Consider the following 22,736-nt stretch of genomic DNA (forward strand, 5'->3'; position numbering starts at 1 on the left):
TATGATTTTGCGTTTGGTGCATATTACTCGTTGCTGTGTGTGAAATTTTGCCAACATATTGAATTTTTCTTTAGACGTCGTTGGAGGTCTCTATTTGACACCAGTCTTGAGAAAATCTATCTTATGTAGCACATGCATTTGCGACCGCGATAAAGGCAGAATGAAATATCCATAACATTTCTCGTATCTCACATCCAGTTTGAGATATCGAAATGAGATTTTGGGAAATGATAGCATACAGATGAGAGTTTGTTGCCATATGGTTACTATGCAAAACTTCATTATCTCCTCTATTATTCCTCTAACTGCGAACTTCTTTGATGAAAGAATATAAATTTTAAAGGCCAGCGACAGTTGGTGAAATGAGAAATGCTGTGGCTTTAGGAACAACATAAGAGAAGACATTACATGCCTTTTTTGTACCGAGTATTTGGCTCTTCACAAGGTATTGATCTTACTTCCACTCAGTTCACAACTTAATAACACTCGTTCAAAATTCCCCCGCAACTGCAACTGCAGTCATTGCTAACAGACAAGCAGCGCTGCATAAAATAACTTCATAAATCAGTAGGGCAAACGTTTCCGTTAGCACAGTGCAGAGAAATACGACATTAATGGGCTATGGCAGCAGATGACCGACGCGAGTGCCGTTGCTAACAACAAGACATCGCCAGCAGTGCCCGGTAGATCCTAGACAACTGGAAAATCGAGGCCTGGTCAGATGAGCCCCGATTTCAGTTGGTAAGAGCTGAACGTAGGGCTAGAGTATGGAGCAGACCCTTTGAAACCATGGATCCAAGTTATCAACAAAGCACCTTGCAAGCTGGTGGTAGGTCCATAATGATGTGGGGTGTGTTCACATGGAATCGACTGGGTTTTGGTTATGTTCAGCTTCTTGGAGACCATTCATGGACTTCATATTCCCAAACAGCAATGGAATTTTTACGGATGGCAATGTGCAATGTCCCCAGGCCACAAATTGTTCTCGATATGTTTCAAGAACATTCTGGACAGTTCGAGCGAATGATTTGGCCACCCAGATGAGCTGACATGAATCCCGTCGAACATTTTTGGGACATAATCGAGAGGTGGGTTTGTGCACAAAATCCTGCCCCGACAACACTTTTGCGGTTATGGACAGCTACAGGGGCAGCATGTCTCAATATTTCAGCCGTAAAAAGAGGGGCCGACACTTTATTAGGAGCTTTCCCATTACTTTGGTCACCTCAGTGTATAGCGATAGAAATGACGCACTGACACCATCACAGAGATTTTGAATAGCTTCATACACCAACTGACATCACAATGAACTGGGTCAGTGGCCAAATATCCAAATGGCATGTGTCATGCAGTGAGCCTATTAGTGTGTACCGGGGAAGTTGTGAACAGCTTCATATGGCAAGTGACACGGCAGCTAACTGGCCCTACTCAAGGTATCCAGCAGACGGAGTGTGTTGCATATCGTACCTTGAAGCGGCACATGGTGTGGTCCTGGCAGACTCTGCAGTAGTCTATGGTCTTTGCCAGTGTCACTCCCACAGCCGCAGCCACCAGCGCAGTCCTGATGGCCGCCAACGCCCACAGCCTGCGCACCTGCAACAACTGGAAACACTACCTCAGGAAAGCCCTAGTCAAGTACAGCTTGGATATTTTTTAGATGGCATTGACACAGCTATCATTCTGGCACTGTTGACAAGTTTCAGGCGAAATACACCTTGGAGTATGGTTAAACGTGCTCAGGCTAAGAAACGAGTAGTAGCGTTTCAATGAGACACTACTTGTAACCGGACAAACTACAGAGTCCACAAGGTGTGCGACCTTTTACAAAGGTCTCCTCTGCTGGCAGAGAAACAGCCTCGACTGTCACGTGCCTCTGCATAAGAGGGTTTACAACATTATTCAGGGTGCTCAAAAAAAGTGACGAATACTTTGAGAGGCGGTAATACTCACTCAAACAAGAAAAATAAGTCCAACCAACATGGGTCCAGAAACGCATACTTTTCGAGTTAAACACGTTTATAGGAAGGGTTGCGCAACACTTGGTAGTGAATATTAGCACAGTCGTTGCATTACCGCTCCGTCAAATGTGTTGGTAGTGTATTATGATGTGTTACTCACAGTGCTCTTCTGTGAATGCTACATTCGGTGGAAGGAACCTCTGGGATCAGTGTGCGATTATTAGCAGCAGCAGAAGGCGTGTCTCACTCTCTCATCTGGGGAGCGGGTGGGGTGGGGTGGGGGGTGGGGGGTGGGGGGTGGGGGGGGAGGGTGTTCCATGAACAGTTGCTGCACCATATCATCACTAGCACGTTCAGGCATTAAGAACACAGGCTCATCATAGCAGACGGCGGTTCTGTTAATGGCTGTTGCAAATTTTCATAACCAGCATGTAAGGCAAATATAAATCCCCAAGCAGTTCAGAAAATGGAGCATCAACACCGATTCTCAGACTACGTTTTCGCAGGTGTACTTGGTGACAAATTAATAGGGTCATATGTGGTACCACAAAGGTTAAGTGGGGTACATTATTTGGACTTTCTCATTAATGTATTGCCTATCTTGTTGTAGGCATGCCATTCTGGTTCATACTTGATGGCGCACCAGCACACTTACGCCACAATATGTGTCAACATCTGATGCGACATTTCAGGACCACTGGATGGTCGGTGTGGTCCCATATCTTGGCCTGCTCGTTCCCCGAGACCTCGATCCCCTTGAGTTTTGACTATGGGGACACTTGAAGGAATTGGTCTACGCCACGCCAATCAACGATGTGGGGACACTACATGGTCGCGTCTTCAATGCGTGTCTGTAGGCACAACAACAACTGGGTACACTTCAAAGGGTGCATTTTTTTTTTTTTTTTTTTTGGATTGTCGTGAATGGACGCCACGTTGACCACCTCCTGTAAACATGTGTTTATCGCTTAAATTATGTATTTCTGGATTCATGCTTATTGGACTTATCTCAAAGAGTATGCATTTCCGGACCCATGTATATTGGACACATATGAAGTCTTTTTCAGAGACTGAATTAAAAAAGCATTTTACAGTATTGGAGCACTGTTTGTATATGCGATTATGTCGCAGTTGAAGGCACTTATTTTTCTTGTTTCGATGAGCACTACCACCTCTCACAATATTCGATACATTTTTTTGAGCACCCTATATATGTTAGCCGTGAAATGTACATATGCATCATGCATGAAAATACCAAAGCATATAAAAAATAAACTAACTACATACTGTTGTAATAATATGTGAATGCCTGTCTTGTTTTATTAGTGAAACTCTTAATGTCATGAAAAACAAAGTAAAGTGTTGAGGCCAAAGAATTCTGCTACTAGTCCAAAATCATAAAAGTGGGAAGAATTCCTGCCAGCTTTTTTGTTAGAAACAAGTGAAACACCGTACTTCACTTTTTCCCGCCATACTTAGGCGCCTTTTTTCCTCCTGCTCTTATAACGTGAGAATCTATATTTCTATGTAAATTTGTTTTGGCTTAAATGAAATAGATTGTAATTACTATGTGGAATTCATTTTGTAATATATTACCTGATTAATTCTCATCCTGACAAAAATAATTTTGTATTTTTTCATAGGCCATGAGGAAACCGTTGGTGGCTTGATGGTGTAACAATCGAAAGCATTACGTGTTAATTTCATTATTTGTACACTATCGCTAAGGAGAACCTGCCTGAAATCAATTTGCAGATCAATTCGTTCAGTCCGTTGCGTGTATTTTTTATGTAAGAATTTTGTTTGGTTGATTGGTTAAGTGCCATCGAACAATGACGTAGACAGCTACTTCAGTCGCTTGATGTCTCCAGCTGCACAGATTACATTAGATTTGATTAATACTTGTTCCATAGATCATGAATACGACACTTCGTAATTATGAGGAATGTGTCAGGTTAATAAAAGGTGCCTATACAAGATATTACATTACACAAAATATTACATGCCACTTAATATTTTTAATTTTATTTTTTGGTGGGGGGTGGGGAAATTACCCACTTACCATATCCAAAAATTCATCTAATGATTAGAAGGAGTTGCCATTCAGAAATTCTTTTAATTTCCTTTTAAATGCTATATGGCTATGTGTCAGACTTTTGATGCTATTAGGTAAGTGACCAAAGACTTTTGTGGCAGAATAATTTACCCCCTTCTGAGCCAAAGTTAGATTTAACCTTGAATAGTGAAGATCATCCTTTCTCCTAGTGTTGTAGCCATGTACACTGCTATTACTTTTGAATTCGTTCGGATTTTTAATAACAAATATATATACTGTGAGGCTACAGTGAAGATCGCCAGCTCTTTAAATAATTGTCTGCAGGATGATCTTGGATGAGCTCCAGCAATTATTCTGATTACACGCTTTTGTGCAATGAACACTTTTTTACTCAATGATGAGTTATCCCAGTATATGATGCCATACGAAAGCAGAGAATGAAAATAGGTGTGGTAAGCCAATTTACTGAGATGTATATCACCAAAATTTGCAATGACCCTAATAGCATAAGTAGCTGAACTCAAACGTTTCAGCAGATCTTCAGTGTGTTTTTTCCAGTTCAACCGCTCATCAATGCATACACCTAGAAATTTTGAATATTCTATCTTAGCTACCGATTTCTGATCGAAGTCTATATTTATTAATGGTGTCATTCCATTTACTGTGTGGAACTGTATATACTGTGTTTTGTCAAAGTTTAATGAGAACCCATTTGCAGAGAACCACTTATTGATTTTCTGAAAAACATTGTTTACAATTTCATCAGTTAATTCTTGTCTGTTGGGTGTGATAGCTATACTTGTATCATCAGCAAAAAGTACCAGCTTTGCATCTTCATGAATATAGATTGGCAAGTCATTAACATATATAAAGAACAACAGAGGACCCAAGACCAAACCTTGTGGCACCCCATTCTTGATTGTTCCTCAGTTTGAGAAATCACCAGTTTCTTGCATATTACACGAACTGCTTATTTCAACTTTCTGCACTCTTCCAGTTAGGTATGATTTAAACCATTTGACCGCTGTCCCATTCATACCACAGTACTTGAGCTTATCTAGAAGTATTCCATGATTTACACAATCAAAAGCCTTTGAGAGATCACAAAAAATTCTAACAGGTGACTTCTGGTTACTCAGAGCATTTAATATTTCACTAGTGAAAGTATATATAGCATTTTCCATTGAAAAACCTTTCTGGAAACCAATCTGATTTTTTTAAAAACTTTATTTTTAAAATGGTGTCAAGCTACTGTACACTACATTACTTTTTCAAGAATTTTGGGTAAGGCAGTGAGAAGAGAGATTGGGCAGTAGTTGTTGACATCAGATGTATCTCCTTTTTATGCAGTGGATTAACAATGGCATACTTCAGTCTATCTGGGAAAATACCCTGCTTCAGGCAGATATTACATATGTGGCTAAGAATCCCACTCATCTCTTGGGAACAAGCTTTTACTATTCTGCTGGAAATGCCACCAATTCCATGTGAGCTTTTATTCTTGAGAGAGTTCATTATCTTCCTAACAGAAGGAGAGGTGGGTGGAATTTCAATTGCATCAAATTGTGTGGGTAAGGCCTCTTCCATTAACTGCCTTGCTTCTCCTAATGAACATTTAGATCCTATTTCCTCCACAACATTTAAAAAATGATTATTCAAAATATTTTCGACTTCCAGCTTGTTATTTGTCAAGTTTCCATTCGCTTTGATGGTAATGCCATCATCCTGTACTCTTGGTTGCCCTGTCTCCCTTGTAACAATATTCCAAATTGTTTTGATTTTGTTATCAGAGGTATTAATCTCAGACATGATGCACGAGCTTCTGGACTTTTTAATAACCTTTCTTAATGTAGCACAGTAGTTTTCTAATATTTGGCTGTTTCTGGGTCATTACTATTTCTTGTTGTTAGATACAGTTCCCTTTTGTGGTTACAAGATATTTTTATTCCCTTAGTAAGCCAAAGTTTTTAGCATGGCTTCTTATAACTAGATTTAACTACTTTCTTGGGGAAACAGTTTTCAAATTCTGTTTAAAGTGCATCATGAAATAAGTTATATTTTAAATTATCATCAGCTTCCTTGTACACCTCATCCCAGCCTAACTGTTGACGATTTTCCCTAAAATTTCTAATTGTTGAATCATTAATCGAATGCACAACATCTGAGGGTAGTTTTAAATTACTGAATGGAGCTATGTCATATACTGTAACTAGCTGAGCACCATGATCAGAAAGGCCATTCTCAACAAGACAAGAATTTATGTTTTTAAACTTATCTTGGTCTATAAAAGTGTTATCTATCAATGTGCTGCTGCCTTTACTAGCCGAGTAGGAAAATCAATGACAGATGTCAAATTGAAAGAACCGAGCAAGACTTCCAGGTCATTCTTCCTGTTACACTCTTTCAGTGAATCAACATTGAAGTCCCCACAAATAATAATTTGCTTTCCCCTATCTGGCAGATAGCACAACAAGGGATCCAAGTTCTCAAGGAATAAATGAAAGTTTCCTGAAGAGGACCCATATACTGTTACAGTTATAAAAGAGCACTCCTTCAATTTAAGTTGACAGGCACATGCTTCTATATGTTGCTCTAGACAAAACTTTTTTGTATCTAAGCTTTTTACACAGTGATAACTTTTGACATATATGGCAACTCCTCCTCTCTCTACTCATATGTGCAGCTAGTTTATAACAACTGATATTAACTTTTCCATATCAGACACAATGTGATGGTCAGACAGGCATAGTATATCTATTACATTATCAGATTCAATGTCATCTAAACAAACCAGGAGCTCATCTACTTTATTGTTCAATCCCGGAATATTATTTTTTTACTTTACTTTTGTGAGAATCTACTTTTTCTTTAATCCACCAATATTTTGGTTAAATATGGTAACATTATTATTTACTTTACTGTTGTGAGAATCTTGTGAGCTTTGGACCTCTTTATCCATGAGTAGTAGTGTCCCCCCTTATGGATTTCGCTAACAACCCTGCCAGTTTACCCTTCCCTTTCCTATTGAGGTGTAGGCCATGCCTTGTGAAATCCCCCCTATCAATAGCCTTGACAGGAAATCAACCCAATGTCTGACAGAGTGGCCACCCTACGCAACTGATCCAACTCCATATTTACCCTCCTGACAGAGCGGTTCAACTGGGGCTGATCATGCCACATGAAAGCAGGCACCAGCCCAACGTTGGCATGGGTCATTGCAGGGGCTATTTTCACCAGATCACACTCAATACTGTAGCCCTGATCCCTATCAATACTGTTTCCCACTCCACCCACTATCACCACATGATCCTGCTTTGAGAAACCCTTGCACAAGGAACCTATATCCTCTACCACCTGGCTAAGACATGCACTTGGCTTGAAAACGTTTGTGACCTGGCATGTGTCACCTAATTTTTTCTGCAAAATCTGGCCACACCTCTTCCATGGCTGCTACCTAGCAACAGAACTTTCCTCTTACTTTCTACTTTTTTTGAAACAGTTGATTTCCTAGTGAGATTCTGTTACATCTTAACTTCATCTACTGCTACTGGAGCCTCTTCCTTTCTTAACTGTGGTAGTAAGGCAAATCTATTGGTTGTGCCAATTGGGAAACTGTCAGACACTATTCTCTTTCTGTGGCCCCTTTTCTCAGCTACCACTTCACAAATAGAAACAGATGGTGAACTGAAATATTACGCTAATGCGAAATTCTCCAATTTTTTCGGCCATTATTACTTGCTTCTGTCCAAAATTTGGATCAGATTCACCATTATTAGGGGTTTCTGTCTCTCGTCGCGGTATTACGAGGTGCTTTGGTAATCATATGCTTTTACTGTCGATACTTAATGAGTAAACTTCTATCTAAAACATCTCAACTTTTAAAACATAGAAAGAAAGAGAGAGAGAGAGAGAGAGAGAAATGCTTCAGGTCCCAACCAGTAGCGGAGAGGGGGAGTATGCAGATGTCCATATCAAAGAATCGATGTTCAATCTGTATCAAAATTTGCTGGAAGCTCCTTACACAACTAACTCCGTTCCATAGACTTGTTATAAATGATGAGTTAGATGGAACGTGTCTCGCCAGATTCTCTGTAAGGTTAATCATGACGACTACTAGGATCCAACGAATTTAATTTTGAAAAGTACTGAAACCTACAGAATATATTAGAGTAGTTACTAACTCCTAGTTATCGTTTTGAAAAAGGTTATTTAATTTATGGGTTTTTTTTGTAAGCACATGACTGCAGTTCTAAAACAAGTGGAAAGTCCCAAAAGAAAATGGTGCAGCTCATTAATAAGTGGAGTGCGGTGTGGTGTCTCGGTTTCCGCATTTGAATGAGAACAACACTGCAACAATCCATGCTAAGTTGGTGGTAGTGTTTGATACGGATGGCGGTTATCACTGAAACAACTGGTTTTCGGTTATTTCTTTTGTTTTTCACATCAGTTAACCTGACTGTTAAAACCGTTGAAAACAACGAGTTTCTCAAATAACCGATTTTCGGTTTTTTACTCCTATTACTTCCTGTACTAAATACAGAAATCTAAAAAATACTGAAAAACTTTGACCCTCTTAGTATCAAGATACCTAGAATCAAGATGTTTAATAAAGTTGGCAAATAAAAGAAAACATAGTTTTTTTCTGAAAAGTGATAAGTCGTCGAATACTACAAAATAATCACAGGATACTACTATTGATTCTAATTTTTTGAAACTATGCTCGAAATTCATAGTGAGTGCTACAGCGTGAAAACTAAGAAATCAGAACTCTGTTTTTCGTATTGATTTGTTCCTTTTCAAGGGCTACAAGCAAATAAAGACATATTACGTAGACGCAAGTAGCAGATCAGCTACTTTCTATTTTTATCGTATACTATGAATGAACTGTTGTTTAGTTTCTAATTTATTACTGTTACGGTAATTTCCTTTCTCTTATATTATTTTAGAAACAGCAGACAAATCTGTACCCTTTAAAACAAATGATGCATTGTAATTCCAGACTATGGTTTGCGCCATTCTGCAGTACAATGAATGTGTGGCGACGACAGGGAGAAACCATCGTATACACCTGGTGGTTCGTTGGTTGGTTGATTTGAGTGGGGGGACCAATCAGCGAGGTCATGGTCCTTCGGTTTTGGGAAGGATAGAGAGGGAAGTCGGCCGTGCCCCTTCAAAGGAACCATCTCCGTATTTATCTGAAGTAATTTAGGGAAATAACGGGAAACCTAAATCAGGACGACTGGACGTGGGTTTGAGCCGTCGACCTCCCGAATGCGAATCCAGTGTGATAACCACCGCGCCACGTCGCTCGGTGGACCACATGGGGCAGGTCTCGCATTCTGCACGTACACGCGTATCTTAAACCATGACAACAGGCATATAATTGCCTCGGTAACGCTGTAACAGTTCTTAAGCCATGTGCTTGTTGTTCGTTTTTGTCAGCATTGTTATAAAATAGCACTGATCGCTTTTCTCGTTTTCGATAATGACGCAATATTTCAAACCAATTCAAATTTTCCGAATAAAAATTACTCCTTTTTTGAAGAAAAGGTTTATTCAAAAAATGAAAAATTTTAGCACTGCTGCTATGGCTAATTGACATTTCGATTTCCTTACCGAAATACACGGATTATTCAAAAATAAAATACCGGCATCGGTTTTAAGCGGTCGGTTTCTCCCATCCCTAGTGCATGGCCACAATGCTCCATCATATTATTCATTGGTCAGGTGTCACAAACGCTTTCGCAGTGGGTAAACTGTCCTGAATGGGGAATACCGAAGTAGCAAGCCATATATTTCAGAAGAACGGGGAATCGTATGAGAAATGCAGGACCTGGTGTTCGAAAACCGACGTATCTCAATCACGGCGATAGTTAAATAAGTGAAAATCAATCATGGATCCATTTTTAACGTCTAGCATGACATTTTAAATATCACAAAAGTCGGCACCAACTTGATCTACATCTACATCTACATCCATATTCCGCAAGCCACCTGACGGTGTGTGGAGGAGGGTACTGTAGTGGGACGCGAAATTGAAGCGTCACCCATCCACCAGTGTCAGCTCAGTTTGCAGGTGAATATAAGTTTAATTTAGTTTTGTTTATGTATTTTTTGTAATATTTGTAATCGTTGTGAATTGTCTAAAGTTTGTATTTATTTTTTATATTTCATGTACGGAGAGGGCGGCGCAACGAACGGAGACAGCATCTTCGCTGCCGGGACCAGAGAGAAAATTGCTGGCCACTATACGTCGCGGGTCGACAGCCAAAGAACAACGGAAGATCCTGAAACCGAGTTGTTGCGTCGTGCTTCTAAAAATCGAAAAAATTAGAATTTGTAATGTTTCTACAACAATGACGTCATAGAAAGTTTAATCATGTTGTAAATGTTCAGTCCTATCTCGTCAAGACTCAGGTTCACATCTATATGTAGGAAGATAATAAACTACTGGATGCTACTTAAGTCTCAATACGTGTTCCGAGAATTTATTTATGAAGAATTATGTTACGTAATTTGTTTGACAAGATTATTAATTTCTGAGAACGTTCATCGCGAGTTTGAGTCTTGAAAGTTTATTCAATGTGGTTCTAATATCTATTAAAGCAGATAACCTCCATTAATATAATTTCTGAGGAGAAACAAACGACATCTAAATTGAAAAAGTTTACGCAAACCAATTAGACTGAGTGACGTAATTCTGCGCATACGACTCAAATGATGATGTTTTACAGTTTCGTTCAAGAACCATTCTGAGACAATTGAAAAAGAATTTAAATAGTTCTGAAGTGTGTTGTAACTGACGTAGGTGACGAAGTCTGCACATGGTCATATGTCAAAAAGAAAATCATTCATACGAAACTTGCGTCGTTACACTACACCGTGGCGACCTTAAAAACAGGACTTGTGTGCAACTAAGGCACACAGGTACGAAACAATTAAAACATCAAGAGTCCTTCGGAAGTCAACGCGAGTTTTCGTGGAGCCTTCACCAGCCAGCGGCGACTTCGCGGGTGTGGGCATCTGACGGAGCGCAACCAAGCAGTACGGTCACGCAGTTATTCCACGAGAAGGCGCATCTGTTGGGCAGCAGCTGAACGCTGCAAATCCCGACAACCTTTTTCTCCCTAAACTAACAGGTCCAGTACTTCAGCTGGGGGGCGGTCCTCCGGTTGGTATTAGAGGTGTTGCTGAGGGCTTCGCCTGTCTACGGTGCGGCCGGGCGTGGTTGCAGCCAGTGACGTCTCCGGTGTTCGACTCAGCGTCCTGCCGGTTGCGGAAGCGGGGTCGCAGCATCTCAGCGGCTGCATCGACGGCTGTTACTTCTGCAGCCCATAGCAGCACACTGATCACCGAGAACTGAAAACTACAATATTAGTGTCCGGTGAGTCTGTTTTAAGTTGGAAGTGGAGTGTTGTACGTAGGGAGTGTGCATTTATAGGATTGTTGATTACAAGTCTGCGTGTGTAACTAGTTAAAATCTTACAATAATGTCGGGAAGTGGAATGTCAGACGAAGAGCAATCTGTGTCCGATAGGAACAATCTAACGAAGAATCTACTGCTAGATTAAAAGAGGAATTAAAACAATCTGACGAAGAATCTACGGCTAGATTAAAAGAGGAACTAAAACAGGAATTAAAACAGTCTAACGAAGAATCTACTGCTAGATTAAAAGAGGAACTAAAACAGGAATTAAAACAGTCTACCGAAGAATCTACTGCAAGATAAAAAGGGGAGTTAATAAAATCTACAGACAGGTCACAGGAACATCTTAATGAAACCAGTCGTGAATTAAGTGATAAAATAGAGGCTTCTAAAGTTGAAATGCAGGAAAAACTAGTGGGACTTAGTAATAAGATTGCTGATAATTGTAAGAGGTTAGAAGAACATATCCAGGAATCACGTGAGGAAAAAGCTCGCATGCGAAATGATATTACTGACTTAACCAAGAGACTAGATAATGACAATGTTTTAGTTGTAAATGAAATAGAGAAAAATAACGATAAGTTACGAGGTGAATTTTCTATGCAAACAGAAGCTGTTCGTAGAGAATTATTAGAATCTATTAAAGAGGTTTCTACCAAACCTGTAGAGATTTCTTCAATAGATAATGTAGAATTAGAGATATTAACTCATCGAGCAGAAAAAGATCATACTGAAATAGAAACCATGAAATTTTTAATTACCGAAATATGCAGTAACCTTCAGACTTCCAAAGATAATAACATTGACGAAGGTACAGAGCGTTCACATCGTGAACACAGTGAAGAATCGATATTAGCTAATCGCGTATCCAACACAGAAATGCGAATACAGGAAATTGCTAAACGGTTATCGGAATTAGATAATAATGAAAACATTTCAAGTAGTAGAAGTAATAACGTAATCAGAGACAACAGTCACATCGTGTTTGCCAGCTCGGACGACAACAATACAAATAAATAAATCACGGCAAGCAAATCCGACGCAACTCCGTCTCTGCAACCTAAACAAAATCCAACTATGTCTCTCGCAGAATCTTGGGATGATATAACGACAAATTCGAGTGTAGCAAGTCGATTTCCTGTATTCAAACCAGGAGGCGAACTTCACCCTATAATCTTTATAAAAGCTTTTGAAATTTCATTATCTCCTAAATGGAGTAATGAAAAATGGATTCAATTTGTAATAGGACATTTAGAAGCAGAAGCTACGGAATGGGCAGTACTGCATAGAACTGAATTTAGGGACTGGGATGATTTTGTTAAGCAGTTTAAACAAAATTATTGGTCAAGAGGAAAACAACAACACTTAACGTTAGAGTTGTTAGACCCTCCTCCATATTCTAAACGGTGCGGAGGTTATAGGAATTATTTCGAATGGCATTTAAACCATGCTAAATTAATTGAAGAACCAATTATTGAAAGTCATCTAATACGAGTCCTAATTAGTAGGCTACCGTATTATGTAAAGGAAAGAATGATAGAAAGGGAATGGTCACAACCTTGTGAATTATTAGGATATTTAGAACAGTTAAATATACTTAATAGAGAACGGGAAGACGAGAATTTAGATTTGGTAGAAATGACAATCCTCGAAATAAAAATAATTCAGAACCATGAACATTTAACAACAACAATCATATCCGGTTTTGTTATATAAAACGGCAATCTAAAGATAAAGAGAGCCGACAAAATCGTGGTAATAACTCTAAAATGCGGAAATTACACAATAACGATAATGAGATAAATCATCCTCAAGTAATTAATAAAGGTCAAGTTGTAGGTGACGTTATCATAGAAAGTTCGGAAAACTACGTAGTAGAGCCCTTTAGTATGGGTCGACTAAAGGCAACTGTTAGTCAAAATTACACAAGACCCAATTGCAATTTAATCAACATGCTATGGAACCCTCATCTCAGGTAGGAGATCTTGTATTAGTACGATCTCATCCTGAAAGTTCGAAGATCAATAAAGAATTCTTCTTTATCTTTGAAGGTCCATATGTTGTACATAATATTGTACATCCCAAAGCGTTACTTCTCATGGAACCTTCATCAGGTGTAATTAAAGGATTATATAGTGTCGATCAAATGAAACCCTTCATTCCTAAATAAGTTAATATGTAATATATGTTACATACGGAAGAGCGTTCATAGTTTATTCATGTGAAGTTTTTCGTGATAGTTACGTGTTATTTTTAAAGAAATGACAGGAAGTTTAAACAAGTGTTCTACAATAATCTACCGGTACTTCAAAAAGGGAAAGATAACTAAAAGGGGATTTATATGGAAGAAAGTTTTGTTATTAGGTCAGAAGGAATTTTGTATATTTTATATTTACTCGGATAGTAGGAACCAAAGGGGATGGTTAATAATTTTAGGGACCATGGGCGTCCAGAGCTATATGGCTCACGAGAACATAGCAGAGTGCCTTTAATAGAGATTTGTAATAGTGTTAATATAGAACACACCAAACGGGGCTCTCTCGCTTGTTTCTCCTAAATAAATTGCCGTTACCCAACAAAGTGTCCAAAGGTAAAGAAAGCCGTGCCGAGATTCTAAAGAAAGTTTTGCTTGATTTCTTCTTGACCTCAGGCATAAATAAAGCATTAGGGAAAAGAACGACGTAAAGTAAATAGTACTATTAGTTATTGTGAGAAACTTGTTAGTAATATACATTTTTGGAAAGAATAACTCTAGTAAATGAATAAAACTGAAACAAATCTATCACATTTTGAACGCTTTGTCCTAATGTAACAACGTTAAAGAACGTACTAAACTATTATTTACTAGCAACTATTAAATGAAAAGGAGTAATCTCAATATATTCGGTTCTGAATTATCATAATAGCACAATTAAAAGTAAATGACAAATAGTCACAACAATATCGTCATAAAAGGATTGAATCTATCTAAGAGCAAGGACTTTAGATTACTGAAAATGTGAGAAAAATTGTATATCATTAACAGTTAAATATTGTATATAGAAGAAGTTTTATTTTCGGTTAAAACCTGACAAACTGAGCTTGTGGGTGGGGTATGTAGTGGGACGCGAAATTGAAGCGTCACCCATCCACCAGTGTCAGCTCAGTTTGCAGGTGAATATAAGTTTAATTTAGTTTTGTTTATGTATTTTTTGTAATATTTGTAATCGTTGTGAATTGTCTAAAGTTTGTATTTATTTTTTATATTTCATGTACGGAGAGGGCGGCGCAACGAACGGAGACAGCATCTTCGCTGCCGGGACCAGAGAGAAAATTGCTGGCCACTATACGTCGCGGGTCGACAGCCAAAGAACAACAGAAGATCCTGAAACCGAGTTGTTGCGTCGTGCTTCTAAAAATCGAAAAAATTAGAATTTGTAATGTTTCTACAACAATGACGTCATAGAAAGTTTAATCATGTTGTAAATGTTCAGTCCTATCTCGTCAAGACTCAGGTTCACATCTATATGTAGGAAGATAATAAACTACTGGATGCTACTTAAGTCTAAATACGTGTTCCGAGAATTTATTTATGAAGAATTATGTTACGTAATTTATTTGACAAGATTATTAATTTCTGAGAACGTTCATCGCGAGTTTGAGTCTTGAAAGTTTATTCAATGTGGTTCTAATATCTATTAAATTAGATAACCTCCATTAATATAATTTCTGAGGAGAAACAAACGACATCTAAATTGAAAAAGTTTACGCAAACCAATTAGACTGAGTGACGTAATTCTGCGCATACGACTCAAATGATGATGTTTTACAGTTTCGTTCAAGAACCGTTCTGAGACAATTGAAAAAGAATTTAAATAGTTCTGAAGTGTGTTGTAAGTGACGTAGGTGACGAAGTCTGCACATGGTCATATGTCAAAAAGAAAATCATTCATACGAAACTTGCGTCGTTACACTACAGTACTTTGAGTACCTCTATCGGTTCTCCCTTCCGCGACTGCTCTCACCCATTACAAAAAACGTCAGACGTTCCTTCTCTTCTGCCCTCTCTGAGGTTCCGAAGCTTCGGGCTGAGTCCCACTGGTGGCCGCAACCATAGGCCAAGTCTTCTTGTTTGGTATTTTTTAATTTTATCACAAGCGACTTCTAATCAAGCTGCGGGCCTATGGGGTATCGTCTCAGTTGTGCGACTGGATTCGTGATTTCCTGTCAGGAAGGTCGCAGTTCGTAGTAATAGAGGGCAAATCATCGAGTAAAACTGAAGTGATATCAGGTGTTCCCCATGGAAGCGTCTTGGGACCTCTGCTGTTCCTGATCTATATAAATGACCTGGGTGACAATCTGAGCAGTTCTCTTAGGTTGTTCGCAGATGATGCTGTAATTTACCGTCTAGTAAGGGCGTCCGAAGACCAGTATCAGTTGCAAAGCGATTTAGAAAAGATTGCTGTACGGTGTGGCAGGTGGCAGTTGACGCTAAATAACGAAAAGTGTGAGGTGATCCACATGAGTTCCAAAAGAAATCCGTTGGAATTCGATTACTCGATAAATAGTACAATTCTCATGGCTGTCAATTCAGCTAAGTACCTGGGTGTTAAAATTACGAACAACTTCAGTTGGAAAGACCACATAGATAACATTGTGGGGAAGGCAAGCCAAAGGTTGCGTTTCATTGGCAGGACACTTAGAAGATGCAACAAGTCCACTAAAGAGACAGCTTACACTACACTCGTTCGTCTTCTGTTAGAATATTGCTGCGCGGTGTGGGATCTTTACCACGTGGGATTGACGGAGGACATCGAAAGGGTGCAAAAAAGGGCAGCTCGTTTTGTATTATCACGTAATAGGGGAGAGAGTGTGGCAGATATGATACGCGAGTTGGGATGGAAGTCATTAAAGCAAAGACGTTTTTAGTCGCGGCGAGATCTATTTACGAAATTTCAGTCACCAACTTTCTCTTCCGAATGCGAAAATATTTTGTTGAGGCCAACCTGCATAGGTAGGAATGATCATCAAAATAAAATAAGAGAAATCAGAGCTCGAACAGAAAGGTTTAGGTGTTCGTTTTTCCCGCGCGCTGTTCGGGAGGGGAATGGTAGAGAGACAGTATGATTGTGGTTCGATGAACCCTCTGCCAAGCACTTAAATGTGAGTTGCAGAGTAATCATGTAGATGTAGATGAACAGTGGAATGTCATTTCTGACGATACTCACGTAACAGTAAAACAAGTCAGTCGCCGAGCAGAGAAAATCTTCGCTGCAGCCGGGAATCAAACGCACCCCTGCGGTTACCAGTCCACCGAGCAGCTACCGAGGCGGACGAGGCTCTCGTAGTGGCGCGCGTTGCCAAAGACCAGTCGCGAGGCGTGTTGCTCTCTAAACTTCCTCTGAAACATTTCTTGGCGTCGCCGAAACATTTCTATGCACTGCTGCGCAAACGAGTATACTAATATGCTAAACAATGGTCGCGAGTCTTGCTTTGACCTGCGCGACGGGATTTAATAGTTATTTCTTCTATCCCACTCCCTGTAGCAATCCATCTCCTTTCAAACAGCTTTCACATCCGACCACTGGATTGGGAAACTACAACTGCACACAGTCACTACCTCGTCTCTAACTGGTTTATAGTATCTCGTCCATAAACAAAAGTGCATAACAAAGTTAAAGACCGATAGACACACAAAACCACCACCATTTTCACTGGAACAGAGTGGAATTATTGTCTTCTATAAACCGCGCCATATCTGCCTCGTTGTTATCAAACACTAACAGGTGTAGAAGTATGAAACCGAAATTTCCATATAGGTGGTGCTAGTCGTCAGTGTAGGGCCCGTGAGACAGCGTCTGCAGCACCATTTGCTTCCCGTAACGGCTGACGACGAATGTCAATACACAGTAACACAAGTTCCATACATCGGTTTCTGTTTCAAACCTGTAAACATGTCGAGTTTCGTGCCTACGAACAACGATTTACGGACAGCATTGGTTTCCTGTTATCATTTGTAGAAAAATGTTGCACAATCGCGTCGAAAGCTTGTTGAAGCTTTTGGTGAACATGCTCTTGGGAAAACACAGTGTTTCGAGTTGTTCAAAACATTCTAAAGTGGTGACTTTGACGTGAGAAACGACGAGTGCGAGAAACCACTGAAAAAGTTCGGACAACGAATTGCAGGCCTAATTGGATGAAGATGATACTCAAACTCAACAGGAACTCGCGGTACAATTGAATGTGATGCAGAAAGCCGTTCCTCTTAGGTTGAAAGCTATGGGGAAGGTGCAGAAAGTGGGAAAATGGGTTCCGCATGAACTGAATGAACGACAGCAAGCAAATCGAAAGACCACTTGCGAAATGCTGCTCGCCAGATACAAAAGAAAGTCTTTTATCCGTCGAATAGTGACGGGTGATGAAAAATGGATGTAATTTGAGAATCCTAAGCGTCCTAAATCATTGGTGCATCCAGGCAAACCATCAACATCCACTGCAAGACCAAATCGCTTTGGAAAGAAGACAATGCTTTCTGTTTGGTGGGATCAGATGGGTGTCCTCTATTATGAGCTGCTAAAACCTGGCGAAACCGTTAACATTGATCGGTACCATCAGAAAAGGATCGATTTAAATCGAGCAATACGTGAAAAACGACCGGAATATGGAAAAAAGCAACACAAAGTCATATTGCTTCATTATAACGCCCCATCACACGCAGCACACTAGCTGAAAATTAGCCCCTGCCCCTCTGGAAACTATAAAATTGGCGTGGGTGTTCATAATGGGGACCTCCACTAGCTGACAAGCAGAGCACAGAACCGAAACGTAACAAACCCGCCTAACCGAGCAGCATCAGATATGTTACAGCCATGTTAGGCCAATGCAGATGTCTTCCTTACCCTTGTAATCAACATCGGCACATCAGTGTGTATAGCAATGACTCTGCCACAAAGGAGCCCTGCAACCAATGAGGACATTGACCATTGCCAAAATAAGGGGCAGAACCATTGTTGGAAAAAGTGACGGTGAGCCATTTTGGGACTAATATGGTACAGCTGTAATAGAAAACACTAGCAAGCGATAAACCAGTATAGGGGCATACTACCGAAATCTCCTGACGAGATTACATTACGTCACGATGAAGAATCGCAGGTAGTAGTCCTGCTCATTCTACACAGGACACAGTCAAATATTCTGCTTCTTTGAGGTGCCAAATGTTACCTCTCCTCTGCATTCTCTTTATGACGCTCCAGAGAGGAGAAAGAAGTCAGCAGTAGTGTATAATTGTCGATTCAGGTGCAGCATACATTGTGGCCGGATTTCTGATGACCTATTTTCGTCTATGATGCCGTGGAATGTTGCCAGATATTCTCCCTCACCCACCAACCACCCCTCTCACGTCGCTATCCAAAATGGAAAAACTAGCGTATTTGTCCTAAGTCAAAATTGTGGGAAACTCAAAGTACTAACTTGCACTAGTGCGAAATGCAAAACACCCCACCAAATTTCGCCGAACCTCATAGTTGTTGTTGTTGTGGTCTTCAGTCCTGAGACTGGTTTGATGCAGCTCTGTGCAAGCTTCTTCATCTCCCAGTACCTACTGCAGCCTACATCCTTCTGAATCTGCTTAGTGTATTCATCTCTTGGTCTACGATTTTTACCCTCCACACTGCCCTCTAGTACTAAATTGGTGATCCCTTGATGCCTCAGAACATGTCCTACCAACCGATCCCTTCTTCTGGTCAAGTTGTGCCACAAACGTCTCTTCTCCCCAATCCTATTCAATACTTTTTCATTAGTTATGCGATCTACCCATCTAATCTTCAGCATTCTTCTGTAGCACCACATTTCGAAAGCTTATATTCTCTTCTTGTCTAAACTATTTATCGTCCATGTTTCACTTCCATACATGGCTACACTCCATACAAATACTTTCAGAAACGACTTCCTGACACTTAAATCAATACTCGATGTTAACAAATTTCTCTTCTTCAGAAACGCTTTCCTTGCCATTGCCAGTCTACATTTTATATCATCTCTACTTCTACCATCATCAGTTATTTTGCTCCCCAAATAGCAAAACTCCTTCACTACTTTAAGTGTCTCATTTCCTAATCTAATTCCCTCATCATCACCCGACTTAATTCGACTACATTCCATTATCCTCGTTTCGCTTTTGTTGATGTTCATCTTATACCCTCCTTTCAAGACACTGTCCATTCCGTTCAACTGCTCTTCCAAGTCCTTTGCTGTCTCTGACAGAATTACAATGTCATCGGCGAACCTCAAGGTTTTTATTTCTTCTAACCTCATAGTCCTAAGTTTAAAATGACAAAATAGGCAATTTATGTTTGTTTTAATAGCACTGCGTCATTTTCATTTAAACAGTTACATTGTTTAAACAATTACCACCATGTCTGTTCTAGAATGGAATGAGCGGGAATGCTGTTGGGGCGTCTAAAGATCACAGTAGCTCAGGTGCCAGACATCTTATTGATGTGGTCAGTAGGTGCATGTGTAGTGAATGTTTTTATTTATTTAGATAATTGGCAGCGGTATCTGCACAACACTAAGACACTTCAACGCAAATAGTCAGTGGCTTGCCACACCATGCCGCTGCTGGTCGCCATAACACTCGCACAATTCTGGAGACCTGGTGTGAGTGCCGTTGTCTGATGGGCCACCGCCCATACACCGTGTGACGTCTCACAGCTACTCCTAGAGGCCACGGATCCAATAGACAAGATCACATGATTAGTGAGTCATAATGCATCCATACCGAATGCAGTGGTTTGAAGCTATTTCCTACTGCCAGGAATATGATGACGTTTCTGCAACACGGAAATGCGCTGAAGGTATTACCAGCACATAAACATTCCAATGGGAATGATTTAGCACTCAGCTAAGGTCTGTATTCAGCTACATATGGCGGCAATAAAACTGTGCTGTATCTAGCAGTAAACAGCGCCAAACTGCTGCTGGAATGTGTCGTAGCTGTATATGACTATTAGTCACACCTGATTGTGGCTATTTTCTCTCGTCAGAAATGCGATATTGTCTCTGCACCACGGAAGAGCAATGATGTGATGCGATTTCTAGCAGACAATTATTCATATAGAAAGCATTCTCCTCTCAGACACAGATGCTACTAAACGTTCTACCAATATATAGTATCAGACTGAAAGTAAAACGTGCAAAGAGCCCAAGACAATCGATTTACCTTTCCAAATAACCAGATGTGGTAATGCAATCTTCCCCCATACTCTAGTGGAATTTACAATCATTGTTGGAGTATGGATTAACGCTTTCCACATACGTAAATAATGTAAACTACACTGAAGCGCAAAAGAAACTGGTACAGGCAAGCGTATTCGAATAAAGAGATATCTAAACAGGCAGTATACGGTGCTGCGATCAGCAACGCCCACATAAGACAACAAATGTCTGGCGCAGTTTTTAGATCGGTTACTGCTGCTACAATGGCAGGTTACCAAGGATTAAGTGAGTTTGACCCTAGTATTATAGTCGGCGAAAGAGGAATTGGATACAGCATCTCCGAGGTAGCGATGAAATGGTGTTTTCCTGTACGACCATTTCACGTGTGCACCGCGAATATTAGGAATCCGGTAACACATCAAATCTCCGACATCGCTGCGGCCAGAAAAAGATTCTGCGAGAACGGGAACAACGACGACTGAAGAGAATCGTTCAGCATGACAGAAGTGCAACCCTTTCGCAAATTTCTGCAGATTTCAATGCCGGGCTATCAACAACTGTCAGCGTGAGAACCATTCAACCATCATCGACATGGGCTTTCGGAGAAGACAGCCCATTCGTTTACCCTTGATGACTGCACGATACAAAGCTTTAGGCCTCGCCTGGGCCCATCAACATCGACATTGCACTGTCGATGACTGGAAACATGTTGCCAAGTCGGATGAGTCTCGTTTCAAATTCTATCGAGCCGATGAACTTGTATGGGTATGGAGACAACCTCATGAATCAAATGGTTCAAATGGCGGTTCCAGTCTGAAGCGCCTAGAATCTCATGAATCCGTGGACCCTGCATGTCAGCAGGCGACTGTTCAAGCTGGTGGAGGTTTTGTAATGGTGTGGGATGTGTGTAGCTGGAGTAATATGGGACACCTAATACGTCTAGATACGACTCTGACAGGTGACACGTACGTAAGCATCCTGTCTGATCACCTGCATCCATGCATGTCCATTGTGCATTCCGATGGACTTGGACAGTTCCAGCAGGCAATGCAACACCCCAAACGTCCAGAATTTCTACACAGTGGCTCCATCAACACTCTTCTGAGTTTAAACGCTTCCGCTGGACATCAAACTCCCCAGGCATGAACATTATTGAACATATCTGGTATGGCGTCCAACGTGCTGTTCAGAAGAGATCTCCACCCCCTCGTACTCTTGCGGATTTATGGACAGCCCTACAGGTTTCATGGTGTCAATTTCCTCCAGCACTACTTCAGACATTAGTCGAGCCCATGCCACGTCGTGTTACGGCACTTCTGTGTGCTCGCGGGGCCCTAGACGGTATTAGGCAGGTGTACGGTTTCTTTGGCTCTTTAGTGTATAACCAGAATGACCCTTATTTTTGCGGAATTCGTAATCTTTGTAGGAGTCTGAGTTAACAATCTCCACATATTTCGCAAGCAGAACCGCAGTTAGGTACATGATTGTCCTTTTAATTTGTAGAATAATTCTTCAAATTCCCGCGCAACTGCTACGGTCGCATGTTCGAATCCTGCCTCGGGCATGGATGTGTGTGATGTCCTTCGGTTAGTTAGGTTTAAGTAGTTCTAAGTTCTAGGGGACTGATGACCACAGATGTTAAGTCCCGTAGTGCTCAGAGCCATTTGAACCATTTTTTGAATCTTCAAATTCAGTAGGAGAAAAACAGTAAACATCTTTCACAGATTAGGCCTTGCATCTCTTCTGACTGCTGCCTGTAAGACAGTATGACGAGCAGTCTACGATCGCGGGACACTTCATCAGCATTGCGCCAATCCCTCCAATTGTTATTGCTGATAGATGAATCCTGATGATGCCACAAGGGATGGGTGTACCCTGTACCATACTTCCCTACGTCAGAAAAAAATCTGTAGAGGCACCAGATTCTTCCACACCAAAGGCAGCAATGCTAACCATGGAGCTGTGGAGAGAATCTTCAAAATTTAATTGTCGACCATTTAAAATGGTCGAAAGCTATTTTCTTTGAACACGTGTTGAAAATTAAATATGGCTAGTTAAATTCTACGTTATAACATGTTTCTCACTACAGTACGAAAAAAAA

General features: G+C 40.4%; 1 protein-coding gene across 1 annotated transcript in view; it reads right to left on the bottom strand.

Annotated features, from left to right (window-relative positions):
• The window catches only part of LOC124613656 (venom allergen 5-like), a 96,061-nt gene that overhangs the window by 52,330 nt on the left and 20,995 nt on the right, over positions 1 to 22,736 (bottom strand). Inside the window, exon 2 of the mRNA XM_047142372.1 lies at positions 1,468 to 1,602. Coding sequence (XP_046998328.1) covers positions 1,468 to 1,602 — 135 coding nt within the window. The remainder of the gene's footprint in view (positions 1 to 1,467; positions 1,603 to 22,736) is intronic.

Source organism: Schistocerca americana, chromosome 4 (genome assembly GCF_021461395.2).
Source record: "Schistocerca americana isolate TAMUIC-IGC-003095 chromosome 4, iqSchAmer2.1, whole genome shotgun sequence".
Lineage (NCBI taxonomy): Eukaryota > Metazoa > Arthropoda > Insecta > Orthoptera > Acrididae > Schistocerca > Schistocerca americana.